The sequence below is a fragment of the Ammodytes marinus genome (genome assembly GCF_949987685.1).
Source record: "Ammodytes marinus genome assembly, chromosome: 7".
In the NCBI taxonomy this organism is placed as follows: domain Eukaryota; kingdom Metazoa; phylum Chordata; class Actinopteri; order Uranoscopiformes; family Ammodytidae; genus Ammodytes; species Ammodytes marinus.
Window position 1 is genome coordinate 4,921,509 of NC_137211.1, and position 26,935 is coordinate 4,948,443.

Sequence of the window (26,935 nt, forward strand, 5' to 3'; positions counted from 1 at the left end):
TGTCTTCAATAACACAAAAAGGCATCGACTGATCACACAGTAAAAGCACAGAAAAATCTATAACGGATGAGAACGTGAAATCATGCATGACTTTAAATGTTGCTGCACAATATAGTGTTCGTATATATTTTTGCACTATTTTGCTCTGAGGCACAAAATAAAACGTCTAGCACCTGTTATTATTCAACTGATGTTTACAATTATACATGATTGAAGCTAATCCTATAACATAATTAAAGGGGCCTTCTGCACAACGAGCACTTTCACTTTTGGTAATTGATATCAATTTTACTTAAATTACTTGAGTAATCTTGAATGCAAGACTTTTACTTGTAATGAAGTATATTAACACTGCAGTACAGACACAAATTCACTAAAGGGTGTGCCTACTTCTTGTAGCACAGTGCATTTAACTGCAGTGGCTAAAAGTGTCCATTATAACACACACACACACACACACACACACACACACACACACACACACACACACACACACACACACACACACACACACACACACACACACACACACACACACACACACACACACACACACACACACACACACACACACACACACACACACACACACACACACACACACACACACACACACACACACACACACACACACACACACACACACACACACACACACACACACACACACACACACACACACAGCTTGTGTAGTAATCTTACATCATCAAGTGAAACAACAGGATCAGTTTGAACCTTTTAACCCGCATGCCACCGGGATTATCTACGGACACATTTTAAGTTAAGAGTGACGTAAAACCAACCCTGCGTTCCAAATCACATACTTTTTCTTTTCACTACACTACATAGGGGAGAACGGGGTAAGTAGGCACACTTTTTACTCCAGTGAGAATTGCTCATCACCTAAACATCTTTCAATAATCATTCCTACATTAAATTGAAGCTTAAGGTGTTGGCTTGAAATGTGTACCCCTCACTTTTTCTATCTTATTGTAATAAAGAAGAAATTAATCATCAAAGACAGTGACACCCTTACACATTGTGACAACCAACCCCATCAAGGGGTCGGTTGTCAAACACTATGGGGTTGTTTGTCACAATTATCTTAATGGGAATAATATTAAAAAGAAGGCAAGAAAGTAAAACTAAATTTGAAAGTTTAATTGCATTGTCAAGTTGACAAATAGGCCTACATAACTTAATGTAGCCTTGGCAGCTGGTCTAGTTTGGGATGCACTGGGTTTGTTTTGATTTTGTTGCCCTTTTTTCTTTTGCATGCTAGCTACCTTTTCCTGCTCTATTCTTTCCTTCTCTGGGGTGTCAGTGAGGATACAGCTTGACAATTTCTTTCGTTATTGGGTTCCTTTTCTGGCTGCAGCCTTTGGATAACATGTGACAACCAACCCCCCCAAAAATGTGATGGCCAACCCCAACTTGAATTTCTTGCTAGCATCAAGGCCAACAACCATCTGAAAACTAATTAACTTGCTAACCACAATCTAAACTATAGTTTACCCTTCACACTTTGTATGGGTAACAAGTGTTTTGTTATAAACCCATTGTGTAAAAGCCTAGAAGAAAAATACTGAGGAGCTAAATATTTTCAATTTGACATGAAAAACACAAACAATCGTCTCTCCTCAAATTCAGCAGTCTAACTCCAAGGAAGACTATGTAGGTGACCTCTGATCCCAATTCTGGATATTTACATACCAAAATTTCACAGACAGCGCCTTCTGGTTATGAGATATAACGATTGTGACAACCTACCCGTGTGACAAATTACCCCGTTCTCCCCTACTAGAGTACAGAAGAATTTTAGGGCCACAGGAGAGAAAAAAAAAAATCAGATAAGGAAGATTTTTTCTCATTATGTCGAGAAATGTCAAGAATAAAAACGAATACGGCATTTATGTATTTTCAGCATACTACAATTGACGTGCATGTATTGGGACATCCTAAATCTTTCTCTGGCATACTAGATAGTAGGGAAGTTTGGGGATTGGAATGCAATCTCTCCTTTCCCCTCGGAGGAAATGGAAAACAATTAAGCTGGCAAGAATGATTGGCCAACGGGATTAGACTAAAGGGATGAGTTAAATGTTCGAGGTCTTTATATAACCTGATCTGTTGCTTAAAGTCTTCAAGATCAAGAGGAGCGGTTCCCACACGAAGGAGAATGGGACACGAAAACAATGAGTGAGTGATTCCAGGGAAAGGTTGTTGCAAAATAACTTATTTTTTTGTCAAAATCGCTAAGACATTACGGACAGGTGGAAGATCTTGAGGAGATATTCACTGATTTTGACAAAAAGTGATTTTGACAACAAGCGTTCTCCAGAATCACTGACTCAAACTTTAAAATAAAAAACAACATTCATCGGGATTGTAATCCACTTAACATAAATTAGCTATTTTGATGTGGATATAAAGTGTTACTTAGTCTATTGTGCTGGTGCTACAGTGGTTCACTGCTCACATAACCTGAGATTAGATTAGTTAGGGCTCGCATGATACTGGTGACGCATGTGTGATAGCCCTACACAAAGGTTATGTAAAGGATTCAATCACTGGTAAAAAATTACAAATATAAAATCAGTGATGCATAGTAATCAGAATCCAAACATAACATATAACATGCAAATATAACACTGCTGAGTATGTTTACTTTAGATATTTTGAGTTAAATTAGAATTACACTGCCCTGAAGAAATGCTATTTCATTCTGCACTGCACAGTCCTGCTGTACGGTCAGAATTACTATTACGTTCTTGAACCTGAAGCCAAATGATACTTGTGCAATAAAGACCATTTTGAATGCAGGACTTAAACTTGAAGTTCACTCTTTGTACATATTGCTGCTTTTTAGTTTTCAATAAAATATCTTTCTCCATCTCTAATAGGCCGAGAAGCTCCTCAAGTGTGATGTCTTATTAAGGTTACTGTCAGTCTTGGGGGAGTGTGAGAGTGTGCCCCCTACAGGTAAGAAGTAAGAACTTCAGTCAACACCTTTATATAACTACAGTTCTGTGTGTGGACAAACTGGATGTGCATTAGTTACACCACAAAAAAATTATTTTCCAAAAAATAAATAAAATAAAAAAAAAAAAACTTGAAAGTGCATGACCTTTATTTGATATACTGTGAAGTGGCGTACCAGGTGGCACACAATGGCAACAGAACAATGAACATATGAGTCTCCTTTCCACCTTCAACATACTGTTATCTTTGTCCCAGTTTTGGCCTTTCATTCCAGCACGCAAACAGTAACACCTGCGGTTGGCCGAGTGCATTTTTCAAATCAACCCCCAAACCCCCCTCCTATTTGGTATAATACACCACCACTTAAAGGCCATCAGTGAAAACCTTTAAAGTTGAACTCGGAGGACTGAATTGATCGACCCCTGAGTTTTAACAATCCAACACGTTACCATGGTTAACAGCGGGAAGTTTTACTAAATTCAAAAAATACATTCATGAAAAAGTCAAAGTAAAATCATGAAAACTAAATAGCAGAATGTAATAATTCTAATATTGTAACTACCTCTTTGATTTTTTTTGTTTTTTTCACCTCCACCATCATATATTTCTAGAATTTTTTACAGTATAGAAATACTAAACATAGAGATATGATATGTATATTTATGTCATTTGTGTACAGTAGCACTTATTCTTTATGCTGTCCCAAGCAAAATCAATATGGACATTTTCAAAAAACACCATTCCATCCATGTGTTTTCAATGTAGGCCGTATTCCCTTTGACTATAAATTTATGATGCTTCTTCTTCTTCTTGGCTTTGCACTTCAATCAAATATTTCTGTCCAAGTCCCAGCCTGCAGAAATGATAATCTGCTGAGTTTAGGTTGTTAAATAGTTCAGCAGATAACTAGCAATCCCTTTTCATATGTTATCCATTTACCCGTTTCCTCTGCACTGACAGGGCTTTAACCGCAGAGTTGAATGTCCATGTCAACTTGAAACCCTTAGATCTTCACGGCTTATGTCTCCCTCTAGGGGGGAAGATTGAGACTTATATTCACTCAGCTTTTAGGCCTTTATAAGCCGGAACTTTTTGAACCTTATTGGAAAAATATGGAGCATTCGTATGGGGTTGGTTACCCTCCGCAACGATTCTTCGGCATCATCTTTGGCTTTCCAAAAAAAGTAACGTTTCCAGGTCCATAGTCTGAAATAAGCAAGTCTTGGCCTACAGTAGATGTGAAGGCATCTACTGTATGTACAGGTTTGGGCCGAGTGTGTGTGTGTGTGTGTGTGTGTGTGTGTGGTGGAAAAGCCCTTACGCCCAGTGAACCTGAGCTCCTGCCTGTGAGTGTCGTTTAGCCTCTCTGATAGAAAAGGCCTCGGTCTCTTCGCTGATCTCCTTCAGCCTCTTCTCCTCCAGAAACAGGACCAGAGAATCCCTCATGTCCACCACCTCTATCTTCTCCTGCAGGATACGGTCCGCCTCCAACTGCTGCTCTGGGGTCAGCACTGAAAAACAAGACGCATATGCACACTTTAAAAAACTCCCAGAAAACTTGAGTTCTGCTGCAACTCTCAGCTCCTTTAAATCAAATCTGAAGAATTTTCAGTTTCTTTTTTACCTGTATTTGTTTTTTAAATGTTTTATTACTTTTATTTAAATGTTTTATTTCTATTCATATATGCATTCACTTTTCTAATGTGTAGGGGAGAACGGGGTAATTTGTCACATGGGTTGGATGTCACATTCGTTATATCTCGCCACCAGAGCGCGCTAGCTCTGAAATGTTGATATAAAAAAGGTCCAGAATTGGGATCAGAGGTCACATACATAGACTTCCTTGGAGTTAGACTGCTGCATTTCAGGTGAGAGGATGTTTTGTGTTTTTCATGTCAAATTCAAAATATTTTGCTTCTCAGTATTTTTCTTCTAGGCTTTTACACAATGGGTTTATAACAAAACACTTGTTACCCTCAGGAAGTGTGAAGGGTAAACTATAGTTTAGAGTGTGGTTAGCAAGCTAATTAGTTGTCAGATGGTTGTTGGCCTTGATGCTAGCAAGAAATTCAAGTTGGGGTTGGTCGTCAAATTTTTTGGGGGGTTGGTTGTCACATGTTATCTCAAGGCTGCAGCCAGAAAAGGAACCCAATAACGAAAGAAATTGTCAAGCTGTATCCTCACTGACACCCCAGAGAAGGAAAGAATAGAGCAGGAAAAGGCAGCTAGCAAGCAAAAGAAAAAAGGGCAACAAAATCAAAACAACCCAGTGCATCCCAAACTAGACCAGCTGCCAAGGCTACAGAACGTTATGTAGGCCTATTTGTCAACTTGACAATGCAATTAAACATTCATATTTGGTCCTGCCTCCTTGCCTTCTTTTTAAGATTTTTCCCATTAAGATAACATTGTGACAAACAACCCCATAGTGTGTGACAACCGACCCCTTGATGGGGTTGGTTGTCACAATGTGTCAGAGTGTCTTTGATGGTAAATTACTTCTTCATTACAATAAGTTGGAAAAAAAGAGAGACACACATTCCTAGCCAACACCTTAAGCTTCAATTTAATGTAGGAATGGCTATTGACAGATGTTTTGGTGATGAGCAATTCTCACTAGAGTAAAAAGTGTGCCTACTTACCCCGTTCTCCCCTATTCTATACTTTTTTAAAAAAATGTTTGGAAGTGTCTGGAGCACACTTTTCAAATATAATGTCTAAAAACAAATGTGTTCGTACAGCTTATTCAAGCCAATACATAGTAGGCAAATATAATATATAAAAAAATCTTGATGCTGATATCTAACATTGATAAACGGATTATTAAAATAACATCTGTTGTTGGGAATACAGCATTGTCTAGACTTAGAGCTTCGCTTTTCAAATGTAATGTCTTTTAACAAATGCAGTCCTATATCAGGCCAATACGTACTAGGCAAATATTAAAGGCTGATGGTAAGACAGGACTGGGAAGCTAGAAACACAACACTGGTGCTTGTTTCTAAGTCGGGTTACTCCCTTCAAACTGCTTCCACATTAATAGGCCTGTTCAAGAAACTCAAACACTAAATGTGTGTGTGTTGTGTGTTCTCTGTGTGTGTGTGAGCATGTTATTTGTGTGTGTGTGTGTGTGTTCTCTGTTTACATGGGTGTGTTTGTGTGTGTTCTCTGTTTACGTGTGTGTGTGTGTGTGTGTGTGTGTGTGTGTGTGTTCTCTGTTTACGTGTGTGTGTGTGTGTGCTCTCTGTATGTGTGTGTGTGTGTGTGTGTAGACCACACTCCTCACCCTCCTGGTCCATGTACATCCTGAGCTCCAGCTCCAGTCTGCTCTGCTTGTCCTCTAGCTCCAGCTGTCGAGACCTGAGAGCAAAACAAACATTCAAATGTTACTTCCTGTTACACACACACACACACACACACACACACACACACACGTCGTCAAGGCGATATGACAATCAATCAGCATAACTAATCACATTGTTTGTAGGTGGAAGTCTGCTGTTAGGTTCATATTAGGTTAATGTCAGTTAATATCATGGACAGTATTTTATTCATTACTGTTTTATTTAACCTTTATCTAACTAGGAAAATATCATATTGAGATTAAGAGACTATGTGCAATTACTCCTTTCAACTTCAATATAATTTTAAAATGTTATGAAGGAGATTATTATGGTCACTGTCTTGTGCAATACTAGTACCGGTATTATAATGTGCACTATGTCTTGTCACCATCACATACTATCTATTATATCTATTCTTTCTATGACGTTTTTTTTGCATTTACTTAACACTTTGTATATTTAATATTTCACTTATTTTATATTCTCTGTTTCCGCAAAAAATATTTTCCTTGTGGATGAATAAAGTTCTATCTTATCTTATCTATGTCTTATCTTATGGACATTCTGCTACTGTGTCCCTTCTAGTCTGAACAAAAAGCTGTGTTTGTGTTCTCCGCGTGACCACACAGACTTCTACTGTGTATTATCAACACTAGATGATTTATGAGTGAGACAAGAAAGTCATTAACTTACGCCACCATGAGGTCAGACTCCTCAGAAACCAAGGCGTTCTTCTCGTGCACCAGTGTGATCCAATCTTCAATCATCTCCGGAGAGCCGTTGCTGCCTAGAAGAGGAAAGAATATAGTATGTGTGTGTTTATTTATACTTTACTTAAAGTATTAGCCATTTCGCAAAGCACCGGCACATTTAGTTTTGTGTTTATTTTTACATCAACAGAAGCTAATTTGGGTTTTCCAAAGTATTCTGCTCATAAAATAAATAATGTTCTTTATATCTAAAAAAAAACAACCAACCAAAATACAATGCTTTAGTATATCAGGATGGAAAATATCCCTGGTCTGCCGAGAACTTTTGAGTTTTTTTAAAACTTTTTTAAAAATGTATTCTTTAATTTACTTAGAACATACAAGCTTTGATCACAAGACTTAACAAAACAACAACAACATTTGGTCAAATACAGATACATACAAATACATAAATGATCTTAATAAATAAAAAATAAAGTTCATAGGTTTTGAGTATTTATATTCTTACCAGCTTCTCCTCTCAGTGTGCGCTCCAACACCACTCCTTTGTCCTCCAAATCTTTAAAGTCGACTTCAATCTCCTCCAGTCTCCTCTGGATCGACTGGGAACCACACACACACACACACACACACACCAGAGTCAGACAATACTCAAGAAATTGCAAACACATAAAACTAATAATCCTTAAAATCTTCATCAATTAATTATACCTGTTTATGATAGCATTTATGGTCGCCATTTTTTCTGCATTAGCCGTTCAATATATTAACGATTACTGCACTAATCGCCATCTCCATAAGGTAGCACATAAACTACGCCTAAGTACCCCATGCAACCCCACTTCAAAAATACTGAACTACCCCTTGAAGAGAGACTGTCTGTCTTCAGTCATATCTGCAGTGCTCTCTGTGAATGCTGATGAGGGCCCCAGTTCGCAAGCAATCAAGATCTTACTGAGAATCGGAACATTGTGTCATCTGGTAGTTAGTTAGCAACTCTCATTTCACTAGACAAACTGTAATGTTATTCTCCAAGACACAACGCTGTATTGAAATTATCCAGCCAAGCATGAGGGGATCATTGTTTACTGTTCAGTGGACAGCACAGTCACACAGCTGTGTCTGAGTCACAGGCCGACTATTGAGATCTCTCTCTCTCTCTCTCTCTCTCTCTCTCTCTCTCTCTCTCTCTCTCTCTCTCTCTCTCTCTCTCTCTCTCTCTCTCTCTCTCTCTCTCTCTCTCTCTCTCTCTCTCTCTCTCTCTCTCTCTCTCTCTCTCTCTCTCTCTCTCTCTCTCTCTCTCTCTCTCTCTCTCTCTCTCTCTCTCTCTCTCTCTCTCTCTCTCTCTCTCTCTCTCTCTCTCTCTCTCTCTCTCTCTCTCTCTCTCTCTCTCTCTCTCTCTCTCTCTCTCTCTCTCTGTTTGAGTTGCTCCATTAAAACAACTCAAGCACTTTTCAAAAGATGAATCAGCTTTGGTGCGTCAAATAATGCAACAAAATCAATGTGGTGGGTAATGATAACTTAATGTCAGACTGGCATAATAATAGAAGAATAATATCATTTCCCATTAAATATATTAAAAACATTTCAATAAAGACAAAAAAGCACTAGGGTTTAACCTTAATGTCTTAAACACATTCATGAGTACAGTGAATTGTGTTGCTTCGCTGAGTAGTGTTGGAGAAGCTACAGACCAATTATATATATATATATAATAGAATAAGATGAGCTTTAGAGTATTACATAAACGGAGACACACACTGACCTGGGCTTTACGCAGTCGAGATAATTCAGTCATCTTGGATCGTCGCTCCAGCGTTCTCATCTTCACCAACTCCAACTTCTCCGATGGTAACGTCTGAAACTGCAGGCAAAGTCAATCAATCAAACTTTATTTATATAGTTACATTTCACACACAGGGAAGGCAACACAAAGTGCTTAAAAAAGAACAATACCAATCCGTCCAAATGCCTCCAATCAGACAGAGCGACAAATTACATTCAGAAATTAAAAACACTTAAAAGAACAGAACTTGGTAAACACGTTAAAGCATGGATTAGTAGAACAATAAAAAATTAACAGAGGAAATGCTATCCAAAGCACTTTGAGTGTGAACTCGAAGGTGGGTATATTAGAATTTATGTAAAAATGAATAAAATAAATAATTCTGAGTATAAAATAGATAAAATAATCAATAGAAAAAATCTAAAAAAAATAGGACTAGTAAAATGTAAAAGTATATAGCAGTAAAGTGTCAGCGTTGTCAGTTAACTACAGGTTAACATGTAGCTGTTAACTGTCATGTAACTTTAAAACAGCAGCTCCGTTTGGCGTCTTACTTTGTCATCACATAAATCCAGATCGTCTCGTCCAAACATCATGTCATTGTCATCATCATCATCGTCATCATCTCCGTCTGCTCCTTCCTCTGACGCGCTGTGACTGTGAACGTGTCGGAATGTTGTTTCTGTGGCAAAAATGCAGAAAAATATGTTGTTATAAGTGTTAAAATGAACACAAAATGAACCAATAACTACAAGTCAGCAATTCTTGCTCTGTAAACTGGCATGTTGCTAGCTACGGTGGGCACCCTCTGTTTACAGACCCTTTGTTTACATACCAGTTTACAGAGCCTAGGCTGTGTATCAACACTGGATTTTTTTTCATAGCCCAGACAGTACATAGAGGTAGCAGATTCTTAGGAGATATTCCCTGATTTAAAAAAAAAGTGATTCTGACAACAAGCGTTCCCAAGAATCGCTGACTCACACAGCCCTAGTTTTAACCCTGCAGCAACCATGTTTCCTCCACAAAAGATCAAACTGAAAGGCCCTTGCAACACTCACAAATAAATATGTGACATTCTCTATAAGTTGTTTACAATTACAGTATATGATTACAAATAAATGTTCATAAATATTATAAACTTTAGTCTAAAAAAACAGTTTTTTTTGCTGTCTGGAACATTTTACCAGTGGCGTTTTCTCCCGGAGGCCAAGGGAAGCCAGGCTTCCCTGTTTTTTAGGCTGTAGTTGTCATCCAATAAAAACATTTTTATTAACAGTTTTGGTAATTCTTTGGTGCTGTGTTGCTGTCATTTCTTCCCCATTTTTCTCCTCTCATTGAGCATTTCACAATGCGCGAAACAGCGCCCCTTTACATTTAGATTCTGAAGACGCGGCGAAACACGATACTGCACACTGTATGTCCGCGAGGAAGCCAGCCCGAGTTGGCATCCCTTGGTGAAAAAAAGAAAGAAGGATTGACCAATCAGGTGAGGCTATTGTCTTGACACTGCCCTCCTGTGATTGGTCAGGAGGGTGTCATGAGGGTGCCAAGGGAAGCCACTCAGCCCTTGGCTTCACACCAATCAAATCAAAGCATCATTATCAACGTCACTGAAATTTAACAACAATAACAATAGCGGGAGATTAGCATGTTCGCATTGTTATCATATTAGCAAGAACAGTTATGGAGGGTGAAGATTTTGAGTATTTAGTAAAAAATTATTTTACCAAACTGCCAATTGAGGAGCCATTAAAAATCAAATCTGACGGCAGGCCAATGCGTGTGGAGAGAAAGAAAGTTTATCGCACTTTCAGGGAGGAAAACTATGTCCGCACCGAGTGGCTAGCTGGTAGCGGCAATCTTCAGCTAATGGCCTTCCTCTACAAATAGTGAGTAAAATACACACCTTCTCCCTGCGCGGGTTAACTGTTCCCTTTACTGTCCGTTTAGCTATATGTTATGTTTTGTGTTATTTTATTGCTAATTGTGCCTTGATTAAGTTGCATTGGTATCCACTGAAGTTGTTCTGGGTTGTCTTAAGTAGTGTTGTATAATGAACATTTGGCCTAGTACTTAAACGAAAAGGATGTATAGAAAGTATGTGTGTATGTCAAGCACCTAACTGATTGTGTGAGTCGTGTCTCACGTGAATGTGAAACTTAAAATAGCCTATAAAACGTCCCCTAATTATATTGTGAATGAATTCGAATCTGTATTGGGCATTAAGCGGCTAGTTGTGCATTCCGGTCGGGGTGGGGGGTGCATTTATAATACAGTGTATAATTTAATAAAACGATTAGGAGGTGAGTGAGTGAGTGAGAGAGAGAGCGAACGAGCGGTGTCGAACAGATTACAGGCGTGTGCAAGTCCTGGTAAAGTGACCAGGCGCTATAATAGCTCTTGTAGTTACATTAAATACAAGCTGCGACGTAGCCTACTCTTTTCTGTCCCCCACCTTCCAATAAACATGTAGATTAAAGGTGTTGTCTCACTTGGCTTCCTCAAAAAAAATCCCCACGCCACGCCACTGCATTTTACAGGGTGGTGTGGATGTGGCCAATAACGTTCTGAAAGGGAACGTTCTCTCAGTCAAAGCACGTCGACTCACCCACTCTGCCTGGCCTGCTGCCGGGCACACTGAAGCGCGTGTGTGTGGGGATCCGGGGGGAGGTGATGTTCCACGCGGAGAACTTGGAGCGTACTTTGGTGTTTCCGTTGGCGTTCTCTTTGGCCCTGAAGCCATGGCGGTGCCTTCTGTCGCGCATGTGACCCGCCGTGCTGCTGCCGCTGTAGTAGCCCTCCTCGTCCTGTCCGTCCAGGCCCGCTGCTGAAGGGGGCACGGGTTTAAAGGGATAGTTACAAGATAATTTTTTTGGCTTAATTATCAGACAGTTTGGAATGACAGAGATGGAATGGGGCAGAGAGGGGAATGACATGGGATAGTTACATATTTATTTATCTCTTATTATTTTTAATTTTTTTTGCATTTTCTATGCTTTATTGATAGTGTAGAGACAGAGTTGAAATGGGGCAGAGAGGGGAGTGACATGCAGAGAACGACCGCGGGCTGGAATCGAACCCGGGTCCGCTGCTGGCCGAGGCCCATGGGGGGGACGCCCTACCAACTGAGCTAAGGGCGCCCCCATCTATTATTTTTTTAAAGATAATTTTTGGACATTTTTGCTCTATTATTAGTTTGGAATGATAGAGATGAAATGGGGCAGAGAGGGGAAATGACATGCAGAGAACGACCACGGGCCGGATTCAAACCCGGTCTGCTGTGACTGAGGACTGAGCCTCTATGGGGGGCTCTAACCATCTACACCAAAAAGCCAGTGTTAATACACACGTCTACAGTAGGCTCTGTAAACAGGCATGTTGCTGGCTACAATGAGCCCCTTTGTTTACTTTCCCTTTGTTTAGATACCCATCTAGAGCCTAAGCTGTGTATGAACACTGTATTTTTCCCCCCAGCGCACACACAGTATGGAAAGGTAGCAGTTGTGAGAAGATATTCACTGATGATGTGTATAATGATGTCAATGTGTACAATGTTTTTAGTTTATCATTGTTAAGTGATTTTTTTTGCGGACCCCAGGAAGACAAGCTCGTCCCATTTTGGTGACAGCTAATGGGGATCCTTTTAACAATAAACTGATTTTGACCAAACATTTTTTTTTAACAACTAGCATTCTCCAGAGTTGCTGACTTCCCCTTTAATACCCGAGACTATATCTAAACCCCTTTGTATTAATGAGAGAAGACATATTAACCTTTAGGGGGGCTCGGACCGCCTGCTGTTGCCGAGGACGATGAGCAGGAAGAGGATCCTCCGGGGGTCTCCGAGTCAGAATCCACGCTCAGACTCTGTAGATTCACCAACTGACTTTTCTCCTCCTCCGTCAACTTCAGCTTCTGCCGCGATTGTTTGGGAAGGGGAAGGGATACTGTTGCCTTAGCGACGTCTTTAGTAGGCGTTGGGTGTTTTTTCTGTGGAGTCGAGGGGTCACAGAGGTGGACACTGCGAGGTTTTGCGATCGGAGGAGAGGGTTGAGGGCTTGGCGCGGTCTGCCGAGAGTTGCGGGGCATGGGCACGGGATAGGGAACCTCCTCTGTCTGCCGTTTAGTAGGTGCTGTGGCCTCTGGTTTAGATGAAGGAAGTTTTTTGATCGATTTTGATGAAGATGTTGGTGGTTCTTGGGATTTTTCTTTAGATTTAACAGACTGTGTGTGAGTGGAGGGAGCACAGTCCAGAGTGTGTTCGTACTCGTCATCTGATGGAGACGGTGTGTAGTCGTCACTGGAAGGTCCGTGCTCTGCATTTGTTCCTTTGCGATTTCCTATGCCATCCTGAAAACAGAATAGTGTTTAATGTTAGACACTACAGGCGAAAATAAGGTTTTTGAAAGCTATAGTCAATTTTGAGATTTTTTGCTATTTGACTCCCATAACATGTTGTCTCTCATAGTATAAATTAAAGGTCCAAATGTATATTTTGGTGTTTATTTTACTAAACCTTGTCTGTTTGTTTATTTCTCCTATACAACCATCTCTAACGGTCATTATCTCAACCCTAGTTTTTTTTCAATAACCTATTCACCTGCAGTGTCTCGCCTTAGAGCACAGATCTCTGTTTAATATTTTAGTCAAAAGGAAGATATATTATGCAAAAGAAAATTGTGTAACACGTCTGGCATTATGAGCACAAGGATTCAACATGGAGTCTGGAGTAGCTAGCAACAGACTGCTTTACACAGCGCTGCTTGATTATGGCACAAATCATGATGGCCATTAGTTTGATTGATATTTCATTATTTAAACACAATACTTACATTGACTTTTTAAACATCATGCATTTAGAACCTTTTTTTTCTAATTCATTGGAAATGCTTCTTTAGAACAGTGGATTTCTTTGAATTTAAATATGGTTCAACTGTAAAATAAAAATATGACATAGCTCATAGGCTTGACCTCACCTGACTTCAAAACATTATCTGGCAAATAAAAAAACGATTATCTTATTTTCATAACTGTTAAGAAGTTCTAAATTGCAATTGGGATAACATTGAATAAATTGCCCAGCCCTAGCTTTACATGTGTTGTGTTCACTGACCCACCTTAAGAGACGTTTCAGCCCCGTTCTGTAGCAGCAGATCTTCAGAGTGCAGCTCACAGTAAAATCTCCCTGAGGGCGAAAATAAAACACACCACGGATAGTAAATAAATAAGAAAGTAAAAGGAACAATAAACAGAGAGGAAAAGTCAGACAATGTGAATGTTGACGTGCTAACTAAAGCAAACCCCCAGCTGTTCTCCTTAAATGATTTATCTCATCTCAGTCTAAATGGAACCGCCTTTTTAAAAGGGTTCCAACTGAGAAATTATTTATTTACAGTGGGACTAATAAATAATATATAAATAAGTGGTGCTTCACTTATTGTAGAGAAGAGGTTATACAGTAGGATACCACAAGCGTGATATTGAAACCAGTTATACAAGTGTTTTATATAAGAGATGTGCACGGTGAGTTGACTAAACGGTTCTGATCCTGTTTAATGGTTTGGAAATACTAGTTGACTACACACATTCTTTTAATTACTGTTTCAAATCAATGTCATGTCTTTTGAATACAATGTTGATGTTGAGGCTGCTGAGAAAAACAAAAGACCAAATATTACACTACACATGGACCGATTCTCTGACAATAACGTTGATATTCTGAAGAGAGGGTTGTGTCGAATTCGTTTCGGTAAAGATCAAGGCAGTAGACAGGAGTTTTCAAATACTGGGGTCAGAAAATAGTTGACCTTCCCCAAATGACTGCTCTCCTGTCTAAGTAACTAATCCATAATTTATATTATTTGACAATATGGTTTGGGTCATGCTTATGAAAAAGATAATATATAAATCACAACATAACATTAGTAGAATTGTCTGGTTAGCTGCAGCTCCATTCAATTTTAGCATAACATTGTCAGTGACAGTTAGCATCTCATTGTTGGTAGTAGTAGCCCTACTTTAATGTAGGTATTTGTTCTATAAAAACAACACATCAACCAACCTTAGCCTACTGTACTCTCATCTTGTTTCAAGATGTATCTGCAACTATAGTGTCAAGTGATGTACAAAAGATTTGAATAAATTAAACAAAACCTGAAGAAACAAATTACAGGGGATACGACTATGTGTCCTCAATGGCAGATATGGACATGGTAAACATCTTGGGCCAGTTTCACAGACATGGATTAAACCCAAGCCCCAACCTCAGCGATTTTTACCAGCATCCAATAAGGAAGTGACCACAACTGTAGTAACCGGAAGTGCCACTAGGGGGGTGGAAGCAGAAGACAGCCATCTCTCATTGACTCACTTGTTAAACAGGCTGTTTTCAAAGTCTTATTAAACCTATTTACAGCCTGGTCCACAAAACCATTTTAGTCTGTATGTTTAGGTCATATCTCCATGACAACACTGAGGGGGGTGAATTTTTTCGGACCACGCTAGTTTTTATTTTATCGGAGGTTCAAATGTATTGGCGCGATCTCTTGAGTGACAGCTCTCCGCCCGTTGTCCCTCACTTTGCCTCGGAGGTATACGTCAGCTATCTCCCTCCCCCTCACAAAATGGCGACGCGCACAAACCAGGATTATTGGATGCCGTGTGAATAACTGAGGTCAGCCCGGATGCTACATCCATATTATTTACTATCTATGATTAAACCTAGTTCTGGACTAAATTCTACTTTCAATGGAAAATATCCATTCAAAATTCCATTTAGTCCAGGACTAGGCTTAATCGAGGTCTGTGAAACTGGCCCATAAAGACGTCCCTCACACGGTCATTCCTCACCTGTACTCTCGTCATAGGTGTATCCTCCCAGCCTCAGTGTGATGGAACACCGACAGCACTTGAAGCAGCTCCGATGGAAGAACTTTCCCTCTGCGCTGATTCGCTCCAGCACATAGACCCGCTGAGAGCAGAAGTAACATTCACCGGACACACACGAATCCGGGTCAAGATCTGGTTTGGGATCTGGTTTGGGATCGGGTGTGGCACTGAGTTTACGGAACACTGCAGGCACCGCCGTCTGAGGGAGAAAATGACATAAGGCAGGGCAGCAACGTTAGTTTTAGTTTGGTTTATTTCGAACATGTTAGTAAACAGAAATAAAAACTAGTTAGAAATGTATATCTATTTAATACAACCCCTTCTCCACACTCTGTAATTAATAAGTATGTACTATAAGCAAAATAAAAGGTGAGAAGAATTTGTACAGAAGGCTTCTACAGTATAATTTGAGAGGAGGAGGAACAATGACCAAAACAATTCATTAATCTAGGTACTCAAGGTTGTCTACAAAAATTTAAAAATGAGTTCAATTCATATGGCTAGACACATTAGAAGTACAGCAATGTGTGTCGGCTTGAGCCTTCTTCAGGGTCTAATGAATATAATGAATTTGTTTAGCTGAACCCAACTCACTCTGTCCTCATCTTCCATCCTTTTCTGACGTTGTTTCAAAGCTGACAGTTTATCCTGCGGAGAGAAAAGAAGAACACCTCGTCACCGTCATGTGATCATATTTATATTGACTAAGTGGGAAGCATTCAAACACACATCCAAACCGTTTTGATGACTAACTAAAAACCACTCCCTTAGAATTAACATCCAACACTATTCACCCCTTAGGCAGAGAAATACCCTGCGTTCCAAATCACATACTCTTTCTTTTTACTACACTGCATACTAAAGTACAGAAGAGTTTTAGGGCCACAGGAGAGAAAAAAAATCAGATAAGGAAGATTTTTTTGCATTATGTCGAGAAATGTCAAGAATAAAGACGAGTACTCCAAAATGCTATTGGAGTTAGTGGGGCATTTATGTATTTTCATCATACTACAATTGACGTGCATGTATTGGGACATCCTAAATCTTTTTCTGGCATACTAAATAGTAGGGAAGTATGGGGATTGGAACGCACGGATAGTCTAAAGGCCCCAGACGTGAACTGCAGCTAGCGTGTTGCAAAAATATCTTTATCAGACATTTTCATTTTGCTGTGTAAACACTAGTGAGCTGATGTGGTGGGCTGTAGTGGGCCTATCGTACCTTGCGTCTCTGCAGAGAGTTGTAATTGAGCGTGTTGAGGAAATAGACAGCGGTCTGTTTGGAGAGAGTCAGCGGCTTGGACGATGGTTCTGGACCTGGCAGAAAATGAAACAAAAGAAAAAAAAAAATCATAATGGGACACACTCAGACACACACAGGCTCAGATACACACTCAGACACACACAGGCTCAGATACACACACACACACACACACACACACACACACACACACACACACACACACACACACACACACACACACACACACACACACACACACACACACACACACACACACACACACACACACACACACACACACACACACACACACACACACACACACACACACACACACACACACACACACACACACACACACACAAACACACACACAAACACACACACAGGCTCACACACACACACTTGTATGTGTAAATGACATTCACATGAATTGTTTATTTTATGCTACTCTAAGTGCCTTTTAATTACCCTTCGGGGAGTGATTTAAATTGATGAATTTAATTTATTTCACTACTACACAAGACTACGGATTGACAGACACCTGGACGTTTCTGGTGCCCTACTTGCAGCTTTGCTTAAAATATTCCGACTGTGCCTTCTTCAAGGTATATCCATCAAAGTCAGAAATATGAAATAATGAATCCCTTTAGTATTGACTGTAGCGTCACATTGAGTCGCTGGATATAACAATGTCAATCCACATAAAAAAACTAAACTAAAATAAGACCGCTCCCACTCTTTTCATCATTCGGATAAGGTTACCAGCTAATGACAGCTCCCTGCTGCTGCCTGCACCTCACCCGTCAGCGGATCCCAAGCAGAGCAGCGCAGCATCACACACACACACACACACACACGCGCACACGCACACACGCATTAAACACCGTATAATCACACCCCTCAGCTCATTCACTGCCTCACACAAAGCTAGACACAAATTCTTACGCTGCACAAACTCCACATGCTATGATGACAGTAAAAATACCTTTGCAGCATAAACAGCCCGGAGAACAGCCTCTTTCAGGGCACCAAATAGTAGATCCCCTCACAGTAACGCTAGTCCCATCAGAGCCACAGCAGCGACACTGTTTGCTCTGTCTAAGCTCAGTGCAGGAGAGCACCACGACCAGTAGAGGCTGGCTGGCTGGCTGGCAGCACTAGCAGCCACTTCAGCCAAATGCATTCTGGGTAATCTGGCTCTTAAAGAGACAGTAGCGTTTTTTCTAATCACTTCTCACAACAGCCAAACACATTTCCGTGGGAGGAGGAGGACACCTAACCCTTTTAAAAAGGTGATGCTAATGCCAAGTGGTGTCTAAGCAACCAGCTTACGTAAGAAGACTGATGCTGCTGTCACCAATAGTTACCTTCAGAAATGTATCAGAATATAATTAGCATTGACAATTAGTGCTGCACAATTAATCAGAATTTAATTGAAATTGCTTTTTTCAAATCACAGGAAGGGGCAATATTTGTTAAAGGGTCAATGTGTCAAAATACAGTCTTAATTAAATATTGTCATGCTGCAGAGATGTCCTGCCTACACATCATATTCTACAGACTTAAAAAACATTCTGGTTGGGAACAGATTCCCACAAAAATCACACCATAATCATTTTAATATGTTTTTTTTGAAAATCTGAATATGTAAAATGATCACTCTATCTATAATTGCAAATCATTTCACAATAACAATATCAGTCGCAATACGATTTTTTTCTTCTAAATCGTGCAGCCCTATTCCCAACGTCATAATTAATAAAACCGTAGTGTATTGCAAAGTGCTTTTTGGGATTTTTTTAGTTGTACATTCATTTTGCCCTAACCTTGCATATTTAACATAATTATGCCAGGAGGACTACTGATGGTAATTTGCATATTATTTAACACAAATGTTTTTCAATATGCACAGTCCCTATTTTAAATAAATAAATCTCAAATCTCTCAAACTTTTACCTTTTTCCTGAAATCATGCAGCACTATTTATATTGACATAATTAATGAACTGTTGTATATTGCAAGATGCTTTTTATTTTATATATTTGTTGGCTGTTTTTAGACATAATTTTGCCCTAGTATCGATATTGAACACATAGCTCAGACGTTTACCTTTTGCCTGTCCAGTGAAGGCACTCTGCAGCTGGGTGAGGTAGAGCACCATGGACAGCTTGTCTATCTGCCCGCTGTTTGCTAAGTCAGAGGCGGACATGACGGGAGGGATGCCCAGCTCCTTCTCCAAGAGGCTGAAGGCCAGCTGGGTGTTGTGGACCGCATCGCTCTCCTGCAGCGAGGACATGTCACTGTGGAGGAATCAGATATTACTCTTGAGTATTAAGGTGAGAAACGGCAGACAAGCACTGGTCAATTTTGAGATTTTATAGGCTATTTTGCTTCCATAACATGTCTTCTTTCATACTAGTGTGAATAAAAAAGGCCAAATATTTACATTTAAGTGTTTATTATACTATACCTTGACTGTTTGTATCTGTATATTTCTCCTATACAACCATCTTTAACGGCTGAAAATAAGTTTTATTCAATACTCTGAACCAAAAATCGCAATTTATAAAGCACTTGCATCAACTAAACTTTCCATAATCATTCTTAACACTATTCTGAAGGTTAGTACAGAAGGATTTGCTCATATGTTGATAAATTGCTGATATATTATACAATTTGTTCTTAAAAACATGCAGAAAAGGCATTTTTAAAGACCTGTATCTTTTAATGTATAAATAAAAAAAATGAAAAAATAATCCAAAATCTGTTCAGTAAACACTTTGGACACTAGAATGTTGTAAAAAAAATATCAAGATTTAATTGGCTTTATCCAACATCTAGATTTCTAGCTTTTAAAAAGATAAATCAATTATGCTAATGGAAATTCCCTGATGCATATTTCAAATAATTGGGTCAAATTTACACTATTCAAACCTCCACATAGATTTATATTGCCTACCGTGAAACCAAACTAGTATCAGGTTATATACTCACATGAGCTGCGGTCTGAAGTGGTGGATCAGAGCGCACAGAGCCAGGCCGGACCTCCAGGATTGAGTGAAATCTTTGACTTTGACTTTGTAACAACCGGCCGTGTGTTTCTGGCACCAGTTCAACAACTCCTCAAAACCACTGACCGAGTCTGAGAGGACAAGCACACAGGAGTATACACATCACACACTGTCGCACAAAAAACGTTTGTTGTTTACAAAGGCATTACTTCCTCAGTCGCAAAGTGATATGGAACTCTGCAAACTGATTGGAATGCAGTTATGTATACGCTCATTATACAACAGTTAGGAACCAATCAGATCGCTGGATTTAAGCCACCCGTTTTATAATAACAAATATACAACAATAACTGATGAGAAATAAATATAATGAAAATAAATCTTTTTTTTTTATGTGTTAGTGCTACTTAGTGTTTCCTGCTTATATCTTAGTTTTATTCTATTTTATTCCAAGTGTGTAGGAGACCAGACAAAGTACGATTTCATTGTACTGTGCGACTGCCTGTTTTACTGTACATATGACAATTCATATCTTGAATTCTTAACTATATACAGCTGAAAATAAAGTCACATTTTCGGCCTGCGTGCCTGCACCAATGAAGGACAGCTCACCTTGGCGCATGTGAGATCCGTTCTTCGGTTTCTTGATCAATGTATTGGATTTGTCGACGACATACAGGTGCTGCACCTAAACGAAAACAACACAGGAACACAGTAAGATATGTAAATCATATTAAGATAATGTTTAATGCTTTACTGTAAGCCAACCAAGACATACCAATAACAACAATATAAAAAAAAAATTGAAATCCAAAACTGCTGCCTAGGTCCAGAAACTACGAATACAAGCAATAGTTTGAAAAAAAATCAACTAAAACATCTATGGAGCAGTTTAACATAAAACACAGGCCAAAGTCTTTTTCCATCGTATGAAAACTGAATGTCCATTTTTTAAACCATGCTTTACTCTTATGAAACTATTTCTTTGTTTATTTAGGATCCTAATTAGATGCATTATGGGCTATTCTTCCTGAGTTCCTTACACCTATCTTTACATTAGGACAGATGGAATAATTAATTTACATAAAATACAAATACACCATAAAAAAAGAGAGAAAAGAAGACATATATAGGAGATTGTAAGACATCTAGAATATCGTCCATCCAGACTGTATAGTGAAACATTTATCAAAAACATGCTCACTTAGAATATCAAAGCATAAAAAAAAAAAATCAGTCAAATTGCAATTCTAAATGCTTTACATTTTCTTTTTCGCAAAATCAATATACTGTGATCGGCATCTTTGAATGACCTCCTCGATGATTAAAAAGACTGCATAACAATCTCATCTGTGCTATGAATTATTTAAATTCATTACATTCTGAATGATTTATAATCCATCTTTCAGAGTACACACATAAAATTAAGAATGACATAAATAACATACAGCTTTACGATGCTGATACACATTTTGAAAACTGTATACATTGCAGTGTGGAGGATTTTGTGACACAGCTTGTATTGTGTGAGCAAAGACTAACCCTGTGTTCCAAATCACATACTTTTTCTTTTTACTACACTACATACTAAAGAACAGAAGAGTTTTAGGGCCACAGGAGAGAAAGAAAATCAAAGAAGGAGGATATATTTTCATTATGTCGAGAAATGTCAAGAATAAAGACGAATACTCCAAAATGCTATTGGAGTTAGTGGGGCATTTATGTATTTTCAGCATACTATAATTGACTTGCATGTAGTGGGACACCCTAAATCTTTTTCTGGCATACTAAATAGTAGGGAAGTATGGGGATTGTAACGCAGGGTTTATCTGTGTTGAGTAAACAAGGGATAAAACAGTGAGACAGTCCTGACCTGGTTGGCGGTTATGGAGGAGAGGTTGATCCTTGTGTAGCGTGTTTTGGGGTTGATGCTGTAAGCCGTGTAGTTTTTGCTGCAGTTTTCAGGCGTGGTTTGGGACAGGGCCTGGTACACACTTTCTCTGCACATTTGAGAGGAAGCAAAGCCGCAAGAAAATCAATAAAACAAGTGGAGACAGTGAGATGCAGTGAAATGTTACAGGGAACTAAAAAAGAAAATTATTTAAAAAAGGTGCTAAAAGGAACATTTAAATATTTCTGAAACAGTCAAATTTTTCCAGTGATGATCATACATTACATGTCATAGCAAACGAGACCATCAGTGCAAAAAATGCTATTTTTATATAGATCTCTTAATGCAGGGTTAGGGTTAGGGTTAGGGTTAGGGTTACCCTGGAACTATAGCTGGCATTGTAAAAACACTACTGCTTTTGTCCAAAGGGGGTGCTAAAATGAACAAAAAAAAGCTGAAAGTTCCTCAGAGCACCTTTAAGCTTAGAGATAACTTGACCATAGGCATTGTTTGACATCACTCTAGATGAGCAGGTATAGAAATCTTTCATATAATGTATTAAAAAGGTGTAAAGAACATGTCAGGTATTAATTAACCTAAACGTACACAGTTTTTTTGAATTTTAAGAAAAAGGATGATAGTTATTGATACAAGCAGAGGAGTTGTTGACACTTTATTCTGTATTCTCCTCGTATATGCCACAACCAAATTCACAGTTTAATCTCATTCAAAATACTTTTAATTAACTTTTAATTAAAATCTCAACTTCTGTCAGACACCACAGAAGCCTCATTGCTTCATTCTTATCACAACATGCTGAAATAATTTTGTACACTTATGCAATCAAAACAGTAACTCATTATCTCAGGGGGTGGGTGGTGATTCTGATGAGGAGATCCATATGGAATACTAATGCATTTGGGCATTTTATTATTTATGCTTTACAAAACTTTCAAAGTAAAGCCTATGTGTGTGTGTGTGTGTGTGTGTGTGTATTTGATAGGAAGTAACGCTATCAAACAGTGCACGAAGATGGTGAAGAAACAGGATGTAGTTGCATTATGATTCCATTGTATTTTGCATAATTTCCCTCATGATGAAAAGATAATGTAGATCTATGTAAGATAATAAAATGCATTTCACTGTATTGTCTTATGCTCCTTAAAAAAAAATTGTACAGTAAATGAGGGCAGCTGTGGCGAAGTGGGTAGGGAGGTCGACCCTCAACTACAGGGTCGGTGGTTCGATTCCCCGTCTCCCCGCCACATGTCAAAGTTTCCCAGAGCAAGACACTAAACACCCCATGAATGAATACATGGTGTGTGTGTGTGTGTGTGTGTGTGTGTGTGTGTGTGTGTGTGTGTGTGTGTGTGTGTGTGTGTGTGTGAGAATGGCAACGTGGGAATGAGAACAGGTCTAAAAGAGTCTCCGGTCTCAATGGGATTTAACTGTATACATAAAAGGTAAAGCCTAAGGATGTAACACTGTAGTTGCAAAATAAATTCCAGTGTATTCAGCATGATTTGGCTCATGATGTAAAGATAAAACTAGAGGTGGGCATAGATTAATTTTTTTAATCTAGATTAATCTCATTGAATTTTGGAATTAATCTAGATTAAAATGGCTCATTTGAATTCATTCATAATATGTGTGTGCTCCCTAAATAATGACTCAAAGTAAGTCTTTGAGAACGTGTTTCTCAAGCCAGGTGGCTTTCATTTCGTCGTCAGAACGAGTGTCTAATTATTGCGAACAAATAATATTCTAACAATTTAATCAGATATACAGTATCTCACAAAAGTGAGTACACCCCTCACATTTATTCACATTTTTCTTTATATCTTTCCATGGGACAACACTGAATAAATGACACTTTAATACAATGTAAAGTAGTCATTGCACAGCTTGTATAACAGTGTAAATTTACTGTCCCCTCAAAATAACTCGACACACAGCCATTAATGTTTAAACTGCTGGCAACAAAAGTGAGTACACCCCTTAGAAAATTTTTACAAATTGGGCCCAAAGTGTAAATATTTTGTGTGGCCACCATTATTTTCCAACACTGCCTTAACCCTCTTGGGCATGTAGTTCACTAGAGCTTCACAGGTTGCAACTGGAACCCTCTTCCACCCATTTATGACAGCATCACAGAGCTGGTGGATATTAAAGACCTTGCGCTCCTCCACCTTCCGTTTGAGGATGCCCCAAAGATGCTCAATAGGGTTTAGGTCTGGAGACATGCTTGGCCAGGCCATAACCTTTACCCTCAGCTTTTTTAGCAAGCCACTGGTCGTCTTGGAGGTGTGTTTGGGGTCGTTATCATGTTGCAATACCACCCTGCGGCCCAGTTTACGAAGGTTGAGTGCACATGGTCAGCGTCGTACACAGAGGTTGGCTTTGGAAAATAGACGTATGAGTGCTGCCAGCATTGCTGAAGGGCTTGAAGGGGTGGGGGGTCAACCTGTCAGTGCTCAGACCATACGCCGCACTCTGCATCATACTGGTCTGCATGGCTGTCATCCCAGAAGGAAGCCTATTCTAAAGATGATGCACAAGAAACCCCACAAAAAGTTTGCTGAAGACAAACAGACTACGGACATGGATTACTGCAACCATGTCCTGTGGTCTGATGAGACCAAAATACATTTATTTGGTTCAGATGGTGTTAAGAGTGTGGAGCGGCAACCAGGTGAGGAGTACAAAGACAAGTGTGTCTTGCCTAGAGTCAAGCATGGTGGTTGGAGTGTCATGGTCTGGGGCTGCATGAGTGCTGCCAGCACTGGGGATCTACAGTTCATTGAATTCTAACATGTACTGTGACATACTGAAGCAGAGCATGATCCCCTCCCTTCATAAACTGGGCTGCAGGGCAGTACTGCAACATGATAACGACCCCAAACACCCCTCCGAATGACCACTGGCTTGCTAAAGAAGCTGAGGGTAAAGGTTATGGACTGGCCAAGCATGTCTCCAGTCTTAAACCCTATTGAGCATCTTTGGGGCATCCTAAAACGGGAGATGGAGGAGCGCAAGGACTCTAATATCCACCAGCTCCTTGATGTCGTCATGAATGGGTAGAAGAGGGTTCCAGTTGCAACCTGTGAAGCTCTAGTGAACTACATGCCCAAGAGGGTTAAGGCAGTGCTAGAAAATAATGATGGCAAAACAAAATATTGACACTTTGGGCCCAATTTGGACATTTTTTCTTAGGTGTGTACTCACTTTTGTTGCCAGCAGTTTAGACATTAATGGCTGTGTGTCGAGTTATTTTGAGGGGACAGTAAATTTACACTGTTATACAAGCTGTACACTGACTACTTGACATTGTATCAAAGTGTCATTTATTCAATGTTGTCGCATGGAAAGATATAATGAAATATTTGAAGAAATGTTAGGAGTGTACTCACTTTTGTGAGATACTGTAAGGCTAAAAATCACAACATTGCACTGTTTTTTGTGCTTAAAAAAACGAAAAAACTAATTTGGTGGGTAGGCTATAACAGAAAATAAAGCCATTAATTTTGTGCTTCAAGTGAAACATTAAATATTATTTTTACATAAATAATAAAGTCCTTATAAACTTTTCAAGATGCTGGACTAGAGTGAATATTGGACAGGCTTTATAGGTCCATGGCTTTTACCTGTGGGACAGCGCTTCACCTAACAGCTGGCTGCAACACCAACCTACAGTCTATTGTGCGACGGAGAGCTAGTTATCATTAGCATCAGCGTTAGCCGACATCACGGCAACAGCTGAATAATGTAACACATTACACAAGTTACACTACATGAAAACAACGCGCTGTAGACGCTAGAGTTATAATTGCGTGTAGGAAACATTGTTGAGACTAGAATTTCGTACCACAGCGGCCGTTCCATAATACAACACTCCCTTTAGCAATGGCTGAATATAAGACCTCCCTCTGCTGTGTATCTGCGGGAGCGAGTGGCATTAATAACTTAAAAACAGTAAACATTTAACATGATTACGGGCGTTTAGATGCTTTAATCATATGCCGAATTTATAAACAGACCATATTATTAACAATAAATTAAGTTATGTACATGTCAGAGTTACGTACATGGATACATTCATAAGTAAACATTGAATAGACAGATTTGTGAAGGGGGTTTGGCGCTGAGTGTTACATTAGCGATCCTGCAGCCAGGTGGTGTGTGTCGTGGGCAAGTGATGGAGAGAGAGAGCGGCGGGTGTGTGAGAGAAGCTTCGCTCCTGCAATAAAGGCTCCTCAAGTGTCAACAACGGCCCCCGGCTATTATTACCCGACCAGAGAACACACGGAAGGGGGTTCACCCTGACGGCGAACAGCCATCGGCCCTGGAGGGACACCTAACCCTGAGCCGAACAGGAGGTGGAATAAGAGATTAACGGCGATATTTTTTTTATCGCCGATAAGAGTTTTGCGTTAACGCAGCACGTTAACGCCGATAACGGCCCACCACTAGATAAAACACATTTGTGTGCATAATGTTATGGTTAGTGTTTTGTTGACGCTGTCTCACCGTTCAGCCAGGACCTTGAGATGTGGGACCCCCATGCCCCAGCTCCTCACCATCCACGCCGTGTCGAAAGCAGCGAGAAACCCCCGGGCGATACCTGTACCGAGAGGCCAGAACGGCTGCACAGAAAACAGCATAGCAAACACAATGCAGTATTAACAAAGAGATAATCCCACCAATTAACTGTAGGTGGAGGAGGCAACATTTCATTCATTTTAACGTACTTGTTAAAAATGAATTAAAAAAATATATTTGAGAAAGAAAAAAAAAAGAAAAGTTGCCACCTACCTCCACCAAGCAATCTCCAACCAGAGCCAGCAGCAGTTTCTTGCCCTTCCTCTCTCGGACCAGAGAGGCGTTCTCAGCTCGTTGCATACACGTGAAGTCAAACACGGCCACGTCCGGCTGGCCCGCGTGGTTCACAGCAAACTGCAGGTCCAGTTTACCGCCGGTGGAGAAGAGGGCCGCGTCTTTAGCGTAGCGACACAACGCCTCGTGATCCACGTTAGCAGGAGACAGAAGCTCCAATGCGTCGCTGTAGTCCTGGGAAG

At 39.7% G+C, this 26,935-nt stretch overlaps 1 protein-coding gene across 2 annotated transcripts in view; it reads right to left on the reverse strand.

Moving 5' to 3' along the window:
* Positions 1–3,144: 3,144 nt before the first annotated feature.
* mical1 (microtubule associated monooxygenase, calponin and LIM domain containing 1) overlaps positions 3,145–26,935 on the reverse strand; it is a 34,989-nt gene continuing 11,198 nt past the window's right edge. Inside the window, exons 8-25 of one of the 2 annotated variants that reach the window (XM_080031404.1) lie at positions 26,673–26,927; positions 26,388–26,503; positions 21,843–21,969; positions 20,582–20,657; positions 19,953–20,100; positions 19,068–19,258; positions 16,935–17,029; positions 16,308–16,361; positions 15,675–15,912; positions 13,943–14,010; positions 12,599–13,175; positions 11,434–11,649; positions 9,377–9,504; positions 8,802–8,900; positions 7,545–7,638; positions 7,020–7,113; positions 6,269–6,342; positions 3,145–4,493 (exon numbers count right to left, since the gene is read on the reverse strand). In XM_080031404.1, the coding sequence (XP_079887530.1) occupies positions 4,300–4,493; positions 6,269–6,342; positions 7,020–7,113; positions 7,545–7,638; positions 8,802–8,900; positions 9,377–9,504; positions 11,434–11,649; positions 12,599–13,175; positions 13,943–14,010; positions 15,675–15,912; positions 16,308–16,361; positions 16,935–17,029; positions 19,068–19,258; positions 19,953–20,100; positions 20,582–20,657; positions 21,843–21,969; positions 26,388–26,503; positions 26,673–26,927 (2,844 nt within the window). In that variant the 3' untranslated portion in view covers positions 3,145–4,299. Of the gene's footprint in view, positions 4,494–6,268; positions 6,343–7,019; positions 7,114–7,544; positions 7,639–8,801; positions 8,901–9,376; positions 9,505–11,433; positions 11,653–12,598; positions 13,176–13,942; positions 14,011–15,674; positions 15,913–16,307; positions 16,362–16,934; positions 17,030–19,067; positions 19,259–19,952; positions 20,101–20,581; positions 20,658–21,842; positions 21,970–26,387; positions 26,504–26,672; positions 26,928–26,935 lie in introns of both variants that reach the window. The other variant, XM_080031403.1, reaches the window with a different exon arrangement.